This window comes from Camelus dromedarius, chromosome 14 (genome assembly GCF_036321535.1).
Source record: "Camelus dromedarius isolate mCamDro1 chromosome 14, mCamDro1.pat, whole genome shotgun sequence".
NCBI lineage: Eukaryota > Metazoa > Chordata > Mammalia > Artiodactyla > Camelidae > Camelus > Camelus dromedarius.
Window position 1 is genome coordinate 59,487,778 of NC_087449.1, and position 13,319 is coordinate 59,501,096.

At 55.4% G+C, this 13,319-nt stretch overlaps 1 protein-coding gene across 4 annotated transcripts in view; it reads right to left on the reverse strand.

The window, feature by feature from the left end:
• Nucleotides 1–13,319, reverse strand: part of ARHGEF10L (Rho guanine nucleotide exchange factor 10 like) — a 150,799-nt gene that overhangs the window by 81,783 nt on the left and 55,697 nt on the right. For all 4 annotated transcript variants that reach the window (XM_064493999.1, XM_031464188.2, XM_064494000.1 and 1 more), the window contains exons 3-5: nt 12,502–12,684; nt 11,673–11,706; nt 96–187 (exon numbers count right to left, since the gene is read on the reverse strand). In XM_064493999.1, the coding sequence (XP_064350069.1) occupies nt 96–187; nt 11,673–11,706; nt 12,502–12,684 (309 nt within the window). The remainder of the gene's footprint in view (nt 1–95; nt 188–11,672; nt 11,707–12,501; nt 12,685–13,319) is intronic.

A 13,319-nucleotide genomic window follows, 5' to 3' on the forward strand; every position in this document is an offset into this window, starting at 1 on the left:
ACCCCTCAGCTCGTGTGAGCCCACTTGGCTCTCTTGGCCTGGAAAAGGGGAGGCGATCCTGACACTGGCCTCCTAGGGTTGGGGGGGGAACTTACTGCGACGGGAGCTCTTCCGCTTCCAGCTGGAGCGCCGGACCCCAGAGAAAGCTGCGTCCACTGCCTCCCCATTGCTCACCACAGCTGGCCCCCTGTGGGCCGAGAAACAGGGCCAGTGAGCCCAGAGGACAGACAACTGTTCCTTGACCTCAGGCAGCCCTCACCAGATGACAGGGCCAGTCACCCCCAAGGCTGTGAGTCAGAAGGGCTGGGGTGGCCACGGCTGGGTTGCCTTGAACAAGCCCCTTTCCCTCTCAGTCTCCTCACCTTTAGAAGGAATTGTAAGGCCCACCTGCTGCTTTACAAAAACATAAAGGTCATACGTATTCACAGTCTTGAGTGATAAGGATCAAGTGTTCTCTAAGCAAGAGTAACCTGTCCTTCATCCTCCAGGGCTGACTCAGTGGGAATCTCCATGTCCCCATTCTCCACACACGAAATGGAGGCCAGGGCTGGGGGGCCCTGCCTCTGAGACACAAGGACCTGGAAGCTCACAAGATCATGCACAAAAGGCTGAGCTTAGTCCCCACAAATGCTTGAGGACAGGCTGCACTCAGAAACGAGCTTCCTGGGAGCAGAGGAGCAAAGGGAAAGCAGTGGAAACAGAGCAGACACCACCTTCACTGAGTGATCAAGTGAGCGTCCCCAGTGATGTTCTGCAGATATCATGTCCCCTGAGAAAGATGCCTCACCTTGGTGGGATTCTTAACCCAAACCCATGACTCTGGGCTAATCACGAGAAAAACACCAAACAAACCCAGATTAGGGGAGGGGAAGGCATTCTATAAAATACCTACCCATTACTCCTTAACACTCTCCAGATCATGAAAAAAATGGGAAAAACGAGAGACTGACAGACCGGAGCAGACAAAATGACAACTGAGTGCCACATGGGCCCTGGATCGGATCCCAGGACAGAATAGGGACATAAGTAGAAAAACTGGTGAAATCCAGGTAAAGGCAGGAGTTCAGAGAATGGGGATGTACTAACACTAGTTTCTCCATTTTGACAAAAGTCCTGTGGTCGTGTGAGACGTTAACAGTGGGGAAAACAGGGTGGTGAGGGGGTATACGGAACTCTATGTGCTACCTTTACAATCTAAAACTAGCCTAAGGTCAAAGTTTCTGTTTGGGTTTTTTTTAAGCCCATGCTCAAAAAAAAAAAAAAAGCCACATCTGCCAATCCAGAGAGTAGAGGACTTCAACTGTCCAAGGCAGCAGCTACTGTTGCCAAGAATTGACTTGAACTTGCCAGCACCCGAGCCCTTAGTGGGACGGGGTAGGGGAGGAGGAGGGGGAGGAGCCAGAGGGAGAAGGAGGGGGAGCGACGAGGGGGCGAGGAGGGAGGAGAGGCAGGTGTGGAACACCTCCGGTGAGCGAGCTCTTGGCCTCACCTTCCCAGTAACACATCCTTGCTCCGCAGGTGGCAGACAGAGGAACCTGCCCAAGATCACACGGCCCATGAGTGGCAGAGCCAGATTGTGAAACCAGCTTACTGGGCCTGCAAGCTGGGCTCTTCTGACTGTGTTTCAGGTGACAGAGCACGGACGACTGTAACAACGGAAATGGCCATGCTATCGGGTGAGCCCACGTGTGGCTACTGAGCACTTGGAGGGTGGCTAGTGGAACTTGTGTGACTAGAAACTTAATTCTTCATTTTATTTCATTTTAGGTAATGTAACTGAGCCACTGCCCAGGTAGGGCCCTGGCTTCCCGGGCAGGGCCATGGGGGTCACGCAGCAGAGCGAAGTCCCCTTCAAGCCCACCCCCACTGCCCCCTGGCTGAGGCAAGGCAGAGAGAGCCGGAGCCCCAGGGGAGGGAAGAGGCCAGTGCCTGTGGGTGCACAGGTCTTCCCAGGCTTGGCTGGAAACCACCACCCCCCTGCCCTGCACTGGGCTGATGTCTACTCTGAGCCCGGCGCTATGCTGAATGCTTGAGGAAAGTGTGTGTCTTATTATGACCATTTTACAGATGAGGAAAGTGAGGTCCAGAACAGGCAAGTGCCTTGCCCCAAATCACCTGGCCAGCAAGCAGCAGAGCTGCAATTTGCCTACAAAGCCTGGCTCTTGACGCCAGCTCTGCCGCCCCCAGACTGCAGCAGGCGCTCCCCAGGCAGACGAGACGGGGAAGACCCCCCGACCCCAGGCAACGGAGGAAGAGGGCATAGCAAGAAATAAGCTGGGGGTGCCTCCTCCCTCCCCGGCCCTTCTGGCTGCCTGCCGAGGCCACTGACCCATCCTGCGCCCACCTAGGGGCAGCCTCTCCCAGCTGCTGCTTGCCTGGAAAGTCTGATTCTCCCTGTGAGCAAACACGCCTTCTGGGGCCTCCCCAAAGGTTTCAGATAATAAAAGAGCCATAAATAGCAGTAAGAGGCCAATTATCTCACCCTTATCTGAGCTTCCCGCACTTCCAATGCCTCTCAGCTTACACAGGTGAGAAAGGCCAGCCACTGAGATGGCACCAGTCTTACAAGGTGGAGCCACTGCCGTCTGCACACAAAGGAAAGAGCCCCTGGGGAGGACCAGAGAGCAAAGAACTGGGTGGAAAAGAGGGGGCAGAAATGACAGAAGGGCTCTCCCAGGCCCCCGACGACAGTGTACACCTGTTGGACTTAGGTCAAGTCCACTGGGAGGCCACCACAGAGCTAAAAGCAACTTCTGCGCCCACCTCCTCTCTCTCCAGGGACGAGAGGGGAGTGGGTGCCCTGTGACAGCAAGGACCAGCTCAGCTCTTCCCTGATCTCTCATTCCGTCAACCCTGGCACACAGTGGACACTCAGTGATGATGGATGCCCCTCCCCGGTCTATTTTAAAGACAAGAAGCCCCACTCCAGACAACGGCAGTGCCCCCATCCTTGCTGCTGCTGGGCCCAGCTGCTCAGCAGATTCCACAAGGTCCCTTCCCAGAGGGTACACAGCGTGCACAGTCAGGGAGAGGACCCCTCAAATCAGAACGGTCTGAGGATCCCAGGCTGGCTGTGCACACACACATGCACTGGGCATTCCTGGCGCCTTTTCCAGGACAAGGTATGAAAAATATGAAAGAGCAAAGAATTCCACCTTTGGGAATTGAAACAACCAGAGTAACACGAGCCTTATAAGGCCTTGAGTAAAACCCAATCTGCAGCACACAGAGGGGGCTGTGACAGCAGAGCCCGCCCAGGACAGCCTGACTCAGAGCGTCACCTGCCTCCAGGAACCCCCCACCAGCACCACTTCCCCTGTCCCCAAATCTAAGAGATCCAGAAGAAGGGCAAAAACATCAAGCCCAGTTTAAGCCTGCTGCCAGATTTCTTTTCAGCCCTGGCCACTTTCTAGTTCGTACGGCACATTAAAGCCAGAAGGACCCTGAAGAGCATCTGGTCGGAGGACCCAAAGCAGCAGGCGCTGCAGTTACCTGGGAAGCTCCTCAGAGACACAGGCCCAGGGCTGCTGCACCAGCTACTCTGGACTCTGCCCCGTGAGTTGGGAGGAGACCAGATACCGGTGTTTTGAGAGCTCCTTGCTGGCTCTGATGTGCAGCCAGAGTTGAGAACCGGGGATCACGAGCTTAAGGTGGGAAGAGACAGACACTCCAGAGCCAACAGACCTGGGATAAGACTGCAGCTCTGCCACTTGGCTGCAGACACAGTGGTTTAACGTCCTCTAGCTGCTGTGGAACAGGGTGAATAATTGCTTCTACTTCCTGCTGTGAGGATTAATTGAGATAATACAGGGAGAGCACTTGGCGCTTCTCTACGCCTCAGTTTCCACATCTGTGAAATGGGCAACAATTCCTCCCTCTTAGGGTTCTGGGAAGGAGTAAACAAAGAAGGCTGGTAAAATACTTAGCACACGAGGGTCTGGCACACAAAAAATCCCCCTGGTGCCCTGCTCCCCTCCACCCTCCGCCCCCTCCACCCCTCCTCCAGTTACAGGGTCGCTATGTGCATTCACCTCTTCCCGCTGCAGCCCGGCCACCCCTCACATACAGAAGGGTTCTGGGCTCCGGCCTGTTTGTCCTGTGCCATCCCCCACGTGGTCACAAGTCCAACTACTGAATGAGGGGAGTGCTGAGGAGCCCCCAGGGAAGTCTGAGGAGCCCCTGAGGGGCCCCTGACCAGGTCTCTCTATCACCGTCCTCAGGAGGAGTGAGCATCAAGCCCCCAGGGGAAGATCTGAACACGTGAGCTGGCCCCACAGCTGCAGATGCTGACCCAGACCCCGCCTTGGCCTTGGCCTTCTGCTCCTTGGTGCACACGCCTTGCTCCCTGAGATCTTAAGGGTCCCAGGTTTGTCGGTCAAACCCTGGACGGGCACTGTACCCCCAGCAATAAGACTGATGGGGTGTTGCTGAATATTGGTTCCCATGGGAAAATGCCCATCACATGTAATTAAGTCAAAAGGTGACCCGTGAAACAGCATGTGAATAAAACCACAGTTCTATAAAAAAGTATATATATAACATATGTATACTTGTATATCTGCAAAGCAAAGAAGTTAGACAGGAACATACAATGGGAAAATTAAAGGCGGCTTTTAGCCTATCATTTCCTGTACTTTCCAAATTTTCTACAATAAACATGCATGACTATTTACAAAAAAAAAAAAAAGGAAAACACATCCCCAGAATCACTGGGCAATGGATTGGCCAGCATGGGGTCCCACCTTACACAGACACACACCCTTTGGGGACAGTGAGCAGCTCGCTGACAGAGCATCCGGTCCTCCCATCTCATTTAGCCTCTGCTTTACAGAGATGAAAGGGCAGGTTAGGCAGATCAGACAAGGAACGGGTCTTGGGTCATGAAGTTGATGTGGAGGGCGGGTGGATGGGATCCAAATCAGATCTAAGTGGGAGGCAGGAGGGCAGAGGTCAGAACACTGGGTCTGGAAGCCGGCTGGGTTCAACCTTGGCTCTGCCTCATCTCGGCTCTGTGAACTAAGGCTGACAATGTGGCCTCTCTGTGCCTATAAAATGAGGATTATGGTGGCACCCACCTGAGAGTGTCATGAGGATTAATGAGACGCGGTGGGTGAGGCCCTTAGAACAGGGCCTGGAGAATAATAAGTGCAGAATACGTGCAGGCCATTATTATCTGGCTACAGAGCCCATACACACACCCAGGCACAAAATGTCAGCCCCCGAGGGCAGGGACTGTCCCCCTCGGATCACCGCAGTACCTGGCACTCAGCAAAGATGTGCAGGACAGAAGGATGAAGGACAGAGATGCAGGGCAGGGGGACTCCCAGCTAGTCAGCAGAACGCTGGCCTGGGTGGGCCGGGGGCTGACGAGAAAGCACAAACAGAGCCCCTACCTTCCAGCTTTGAGCCCAGGCGCCCCCACCTGCCAGCCCAGCCCCCGCAGACCAGCGACTGCACCTCTCTGGGTCTGTACAACAGGCCCCATAATAATTCCCTCCTTCCAGGGCTGCTGTGTCAGTCTCCCACTGCCGCTGGGACAAATTACCCCAAACTTCAAACAACACAAACGTATTATCTTAGAGCTGCAGAGGTCAGAAGTCCAAACTGGGTATCACTAGGATGAAAGCAAGGTGTTGGCAGGGCTGAGCTCTGTTTGGGGGCTCCTGGGGAGAATCTGTTTCCTTGTCTTGTTCCAGCTTCTGGAAGCAGCCTTGGCTTGTGGCCCCTCCTCCATCTTCAAAACCAGCCGCAGCATCTTTCAATCCCTGACTCTGGCTCACCCAGCCTCCCTCTTACAAGACCCTTGTGATTCCACTGAGCTCACCCAAATAATCCAGGATAATCTCCCCGTCTCAAGACCCTTACCTTAATCGCATCTGCAAAGTCCCTTTGTGGTATAAGGTAACATGTTCACAGGTTCTGGGGATTAGGACACAGAAATCTTTGAGGGGGGGTCTTTAATCTGCCCACCACAGTTGTGCAAATCAAAATGAGATGTGTGTGGAAAGGGCTACATAAACTGCAAAGTCCATGCAGTTTAAAGAACTATTAGTAACCTTCTTTGTGCCAGGCACTGGGATGAAAGATGTGTAAGGCAGCGTCCTGTCACTGCGGGGATCCAGGGACAGACTTCACACCCTCCCGAAAGGGGACTCGGTGTGGTGAATGTGAACCAGGGAATCTTTTACAGGCCAGGGACAGTGTGGCCTTCATCCTGGTTACTCAGAGGGCCTGTGATCCCAAGGCCATGGCTCCGAGGTGGTAACCCCCTGTAACCAGGGATGGAAAAAAGGAAAGCCAAAAACAAAAATACAGCTTTTCCAATGTCGGGACTGGCAAGGGGCCAGAAGGAGGTCTTTAATGGTAAAAAGGGGCCTGGTCCCCCTGACCCTTCCATGAGGGACTCCACTGAGGGAAGCCGGCCTCTCCCAGGCCCAAGGCCCATGCAGACCCTGCAGGTCAGGACACAGAAGGATATGAATGTTCTGGATTTGAGGAAACAGCAGGTTAGGGACAAGCTTGGGATGCCAGACAATTCCAGACTGAGTCTGCAACCTTGCAGGACGGCTCCATTTCTTCCCGGGGTCAGAGGATACTCTAGTCTTGCCGAGCTGCCCCTCCCAAGAGGCTCCGTGCTCCCCACACCTCACGCCTTAGAAGCCACAGGCCATGGCCAGGCTGCAGGCAGGCCTTTCCCTTCTGTTCAAATGCGGCTTCCCCGAGCCTGACCTGATCCTCTCTCTCCCTGAAGTGTCCAGGGAGGATGGGTCTCCTTGGCCCTTCCAGGAATCCAGCTGCCCACCTGCTTTCCTCTCGGTCCAGGCCCAGGCAAGAGATGCTGGCCAGTGGGCAACACAGTCCATCTTGTGTGGAGAAGCCCAGAAAGGGGCAGGACAGGTACCTCCGGAGATCCACAGAGAGTCCCTGCAGCCGGGCCAGGAGCCAAAGGCCTGACCCAAAAGGAAATGCCAAGGCCGCAGGGGGCCCATGGGGATGGGCAGAAAAACAAACAAGTCCAGAGGGCCCGGTGCCCTCGGAGGCGAGAGGTACGGCCTGAGTCCGGGAAAACACAGGGAGCCGGCAACCTACACGTTCTTGTTTCCCAGGGAGCACAGGGCGCACAGGGTAGCCATGAGTGCACAGGCTTCAAGGTCCGCCAGAAAGGACAACCCTGACAGCTCCAACCGATGGATGGCTGCAGAGTCAAATGGGTCGAGCTCCAGCCCTGCCATTTACCAGCTCTGCAAAATCTCGGGCAAACTACTTCCACTCTTTCAGCCTCAGTTTCTCATCTACAAAATGGGCAGCATCAGTAGCCCCACCTCTTAGGGCTGCGTGGTACAGAGGAGACAAGATCATGTGCAGGAAGCACTAGCACCGCGTGTGGCTCAGGAAATGGCAGCCGGCCCCATCGGCATCACCGAATCAGCCACTCAACCCCCCACTGGCCTCTGTCCTGGCCCCTGTCGGCTGCCCGAATCAGATCCCGGGTTCAGAGATTCCATTTCCATATTGTGTGTTTTCTCATCATTTTCATGGCGACACTGAAAGTCGCCTTTCAGACACCACTCGTCCTTCTGTCCATCAAGACCCATCGTTTGTTCAACAGGAAGACTTCAGCACTCACCCTGTGCCTGCTGAGTCGTGAGAACACAGCAGGGAACAAAATACCCCCCTCCCTCACCAAAAAAAATCCCTGCCCCCATGGAGCCATCCTGCAGGTGGGGAGACACACTTCCACACCGCTCTACCATCACAAGACCTCTGTCCGGGGAGGGGGGGAGGGGGCTGCTTTCACTCTGCCCCATTTCAAGGGAAGGGGCCTCCCCCAGAATCACACACAGGCAGTGCCGAGGCCACTCTGCTTGGCTCCCCAGGTGGGGTCTGTGGAACATTCCAGAGACAGCTTGGAAACTATTCTCCCAAGAGCTGAGAGGCAAAGTTAGATCTCATAGCAGGCAAAGCTCTTACCCCAGTAAACATTCACAGAAGGGGATCATTCAAATGGAGCAGGCCACATGCCCCAGCGTGAACAAAAGTCTGAGGTCCTGAGCTTGGACCCAGAGTCCCCAGAGCATTCCTGGAGGGCAGCATAACGGCCAAACACTCGGCCTCCGGTCGGGGAGGCCCTGCTTCTAGTCTGGTGAATGAATGTGTACTACCTATATGGAACCCTGGCCACCTACCCTCCCTGAGCCTTGACTTCCCCACCTGTGTCCTGGGTAATGACAGTGTCTTCCTCCTAATGATGGGAGACCTAAATGGGACTGGGCATTTAGCTTGGTGCCTGGTATGCAGTACACACAGTCGTTATTATTACTATTATTATTACTATTATTATTATTATTATTATCTGTTGTTGTTGTTGTTGTTACCTGATAATATGTCCTGTTGAGGAAAGAGAAAGCGGCAGCAGCTGGCTGAGCACCTGGAGGTTCTCTCGCCCAGCAGCAGGACGGACGAGATCTCACTTCTTGGGTTCGTTCAGCAGGGGGGCCTGACCCGAAATCACCCCATGGGCCTCGGCACAACACAGCAATGCCAGCAACTCTGTTTACCCCACAGCAGCCTGGCCGCCTCCTCTGGGCAACCCCACCTACACAGGCCTCAAAGCCAGAGATGGACCCAGTGCCCCCATCAAGGTCACCTGGGACACACATCAGCCTCAGTGTCCTCATAGCCACCGGCCGGGCCCCAGTACAGATGCAGAGAGGTGGGGCAGCTGGTCAGAGAAAGCTGGATCCAATCCAGAACTGCCTGACTACCCAGGTACAGAGCCCAACCAGCTCCCTCTCCCACCAAATCTAAACCAGAATGACAACAGCAAATACACTTGGAATGGCCAGCGTGTGCCAGCCAGACTCAGCACCAGGTAAATGCTAACTTATGTGCAGCTCGCAGATCCCTGCAAGGAAGCAGATTTATTAGCTCTACTTTACTGATTAAGAAAGTGAGGCTCAGAACAGGCAGCAACCTGCCCGATGACACACAGCTAGTACATAACAGGCAAGACCTGAAACCAGCTCTCTGTGACTCAGAGCCCGAGCTCCTGGGCCCTCAAAGACCCGGTCTCCAGCCCTCACTTTACCCAAGACGCTCCTGCCTGGGCCGCTCACCAGCTGGGAAGTGGGGACAAGGACTGGCCCTGCCTCTTTCCCTCCCCCAGCTGGAGACGAGAGCCCTGATGAGAGTGAGGTCACTTGGAGGCTGCAGCTCTGCCCGAGTCTGGGCAATGATTCCAACTGTGCCTCAGGGGCCTCAAGTCAGGCAGCTCCTGTCTCTCTGGAGGCCAGGTAGACAGCCAGGCAAAGCCCAAGGCCACTTCAAGCCTGCAGGGGACAGCGGAGGAAATGCAGTGAGAAGAGGTGAAATGTCCTCCACTTGGAGATTTGTTTTTTCAAAAGCAACATGTGCTTAGTGACTACCTTCGGGAACTTAAAAAAAAGAAAAAGAAAGAAAGAAAGAAAATCAAGAAGGAAAGGAGAGGGAAAGTGATCTGGACTGATTCTTCTCCCACAGGACTCCAGAGTGGAAATTCACCAACTGGAGAAGGAGCTGGAACTTAAGTAAACGGAGAGCTGGAGGGGAGAGAACAAAGCTGGGAGTAATGCGGAGACGCTGGACAAGGAGTCAGGAGGCCGCCAGCATCTCAGTTTCTCCATCTGTAACATTAAGGGGCTGGAATGGAGGTCTCTTGGGACCCCTGCTATGCTCATGTTCTGCAACGGGCCCACGTCACAGCAACGCCCCTCTAAGCGAACTCAGAAGCTGATGCTTATTTGCACCTGTTGGCGGTGAGACGCGGGCCTGGCAGCCAGGCCCCGCCTAGGAGTCAGAGGCGCTGGGCCCGCCATCTTCAGCCCCACCACAGTGGAAACCAAACCGACCGGGTGGTGGGAGCAGAAGCAAACATGATGTGGGTGTTTAGTGCTTCCCTCGACCAGCCTCACTTACTCCTCATAACCGTTAGAGGTAGATATTATTTCCCTCTTACAGATGAGGAAACTGGGGCTCGGGGAGCTTCACAAGCAGCTCAGATCCACACTGGCCCACACTGAGCTATCCTGACAGGGTCCAGCACCAGCTCGGGGCCACTGTGACAAAGCCTCAGTGTGGCACCAGCCAGACACACGATCTGGCTACAGTCACCAGGTCCCCAGGATACACAGAGAGAAGGCAGGCAGAGACGGCACAGGCTCCTGCACCCCTCACCCTGAGGTCAGGGAATGAGGTTCTCCAGGAGGGTGGCCCAAGAGATCCGAGAGCCAGACTCCTGATAGGGGTGCACTTGCTCGATGCCCACCCACATTGTTTCCCACGCCTGACCCTGCTCAGTGGCTTCCCGGTGTGGACAGCACTCCCCTCTCTCCATCAGTGAATTTATGCTCATTTGCTCAGCCAAGGCCCACCCTACAGGGACGTAATCCCTGGGAGATCACAACCATCTCGGGACTCCCCAGCCCAGGTGCAGAACCGCTGATTCATTTCAGGTCCCTAATCAGGTGGAGAGCCTGGCCCGAACTGCTGGCCTTAATTATGGCGGCAGGCCCAGCAGAAGCCCTCCTGGGGCCCACCCTCTCCAGCAGGCAGGTAAGTACCAATCAGGACTCCTGATTTGAGTCCAGAACGGCCTTGGCTCCAGGGACCCAGGGCCACCATCTGCATCTCTCAGACCTCCAGCTGCCTGAGAATTCGCCACCGGATGCAGCTCACTCCAGGAAAGCCAAGGGAGGCTCACACACCCCTCCCCCGACCTGTGCAGGCAGGATTTTAATTCAGGACCCAGGCACCCAGGCCATAAGTCCCAGAGCCTAGACCCACCATTAAGGCTTCCCTTAGGAGAGGACTCCCTAAACACCCAGGTCCCCAAAGCCAGGCAGTGAGCTGCAATGAGCAAAGCTCTGAAAGGCGTCAGCTGTCATGGTCCCCAACCCCCAAATGCGTCATCCCATTTGCCGGAGACCCCAGAGGGAACAGATCTAAAGGTAACTGCCTTGGTTAGATGTCTGCTAGGTCTTACCCAAGAGTTCTTCAGTTGTCTAGGCAGGAAGCAGTGGCCCATCTTACAGATGAGAAAGCCAAAGCCTAGAAGACTGGGACTTACACGAGGACCCACGGCCAGGGCCCAGCCCAGAGTCCAACGCAGGCAGTCACCCCAACATTCAGACTTTCAGCCATTCGGCTGCCCTGCCTCAGACAGGCTCCCAGTGGAGTAGGGCAGAGTCCCCAACAACAGTCACAGAAGGGGAAAAGGAATGGTACTGGCAAAACAAACGGCGATGGCACTGCGTGGTGGAACCCCAGAGAGCTGTTTAATTCCCAGCCACAACCCCATGGAGTGGGGACTTTATTGTTTCCATTTTGCATATGAACAGACTGACTTTGGAGAGTTTATGTGACTCCTTCAAGCCGCACAGCTGGCAAGGGACAGAGCCAGGATCTGGACCCAGGCCTGCTTTCTATTTCATAGGCTTGTGGGAAAAATAAAGGGAAAATCAACACGTTTCAGGGACTGACCTCTTCCTTCCGGCCCAGGGATCCTGAAATGTGTTCCTCCTCAGCCAAAGACCTGTCCTGAGCCCTCCTGGCCGCAGCACTACCCTTTCCCACACCTCCTGCCCAGTCTCTCCTCTTTTTCCAGCCGCCAAAGCAAAGGAATGAGGCTCACTTACTGCGTCTGGGGCGGTGCGGCCGCTGGATCTGGGTCTGCGGGAGAAGAGCAGAGGCAGCGCCTGTCAGGCCAGCGGCTGGCCTGAAGGACTCAGCCTGTCCCCACCCCCTTTCCCAGCCTCCCTGGGGGAACCAGAGACAGGGCCTGGCCAGCCTGGTGCCTGCTGCGTTCCTGCCTCCTTCTCCCCTATCATTAAACTCCCTTACCTGTCCTACCTGCCCTGCCCCCGCCCCCACCCCCCACGGCCCACATCCCAGCTCCGACAAGAACCAGTTGGCCAGCTTGCTCTAGGCCTGTCCCCCCACCCCCAGCTCTTCAAGGAGCCCCTTGTCCCCAGCCCTACAGGAAGTTCCTGCTAGTCCAGTCCCCAATCCCTCCCAATGACAGAATCAAAGAGCCCAGAAGCTGTGATTTAACACCGGCCTTATCAGGGCCCTCCTGCCCCCAGGGCAGACTGAAGGGGGAGCCTCTGAGAAGCTGCTGCTCTGGCTAGTGTGATTCCCTGGGAGAAGCTGCAGGGGGAGGGGGAGCTTCAGAGACACAAGCCCTGAGCAGCCACTGTCGCTGAAGCACAAGCGAGGGCCAGCCACGCCAATTTATGACATGCCAAAGTGCACCAGATGCTGCAGGAATGCTAGGAATCTCCAGTTCCCAAGGGGAGCAAAGGAATGCGGCTTCTTCTCAATGGCCTCTCTTCCCATCCTGCTTTCTGGGGACAGCAGAGGAGCCATGAGACATCACTGGGAGCCCAGAGCCTCCACGCAGCCCTAAGCTCCCTAGAGGCCCGGAGGCCCGGAAATGGGAAAACTCAGGCTCCCAGAACACCTTACCAGTGGCTGGGGCGGAGTCCAAGTGGATCAGTGGGGTGTCTGCCTCCTCTGGAGGAGCGCCTGGGACACCCAGGCCAGCACTGGTGTCCTCGTCATCGTCACTGTCGTCAAACTCAAAGGTCTCTCCGGGGTCATCCTCCGCCTCGGGGGAGGGGCTTGGGCCTCCAGGAAGCAGCCGATCTCCTGGAAGGGAGGAGGAGTTAGCCGGCAGCAGGGTCTCAGAGTTTGGTCAAGAGAGGTGGCTGGGAAGTGGGCAGCAGCTAAGCTTCTGAGTGAGGGCGCGAGGGCAGGTCCCAAAGACAAGATTAAACCCACACCCAGGCCAGGAGGCCCTCCTGGGCCCCCTATGTGCCCAGGGAGTAGGTTGCGGCTCTTAGCAGGTAGGCAGTAGACAGAGGGCAGGGAGCAATCTTCCAAGTGAGCATGTCTGCATCTGCACTTGAATGTAAGAGTGTTCCGTCTTCTTGTTTTCTATTTTCCTATTTTATAAGCATGGGATTTTCTTTTAACGCATCTGCACACGTGCATGTGGGGCACACACCTTCGTGTGTATTTCCACGTGTTCATTTCTGTCTGTACATTACGGGCTTGGTCTGTATGCTGTGCTTTATCTGGTATAGGGGCCCCACACTCCCAGCATGGAGGTCTGCCCACCCTCCCTCACTGCTCCCCTCTCCTGGGAGATCCCCTTCATGGCCAGATCTGCCTTGACCTCCCTCAAGCCTCGACTGGAGCAGAGGCCCCCTGCCCACATCTCTTCTCTGTCTTAGCCTCTGGTTTTCTTCATCTGTTCCTGCACAATGTGTAACAGCCTGGGG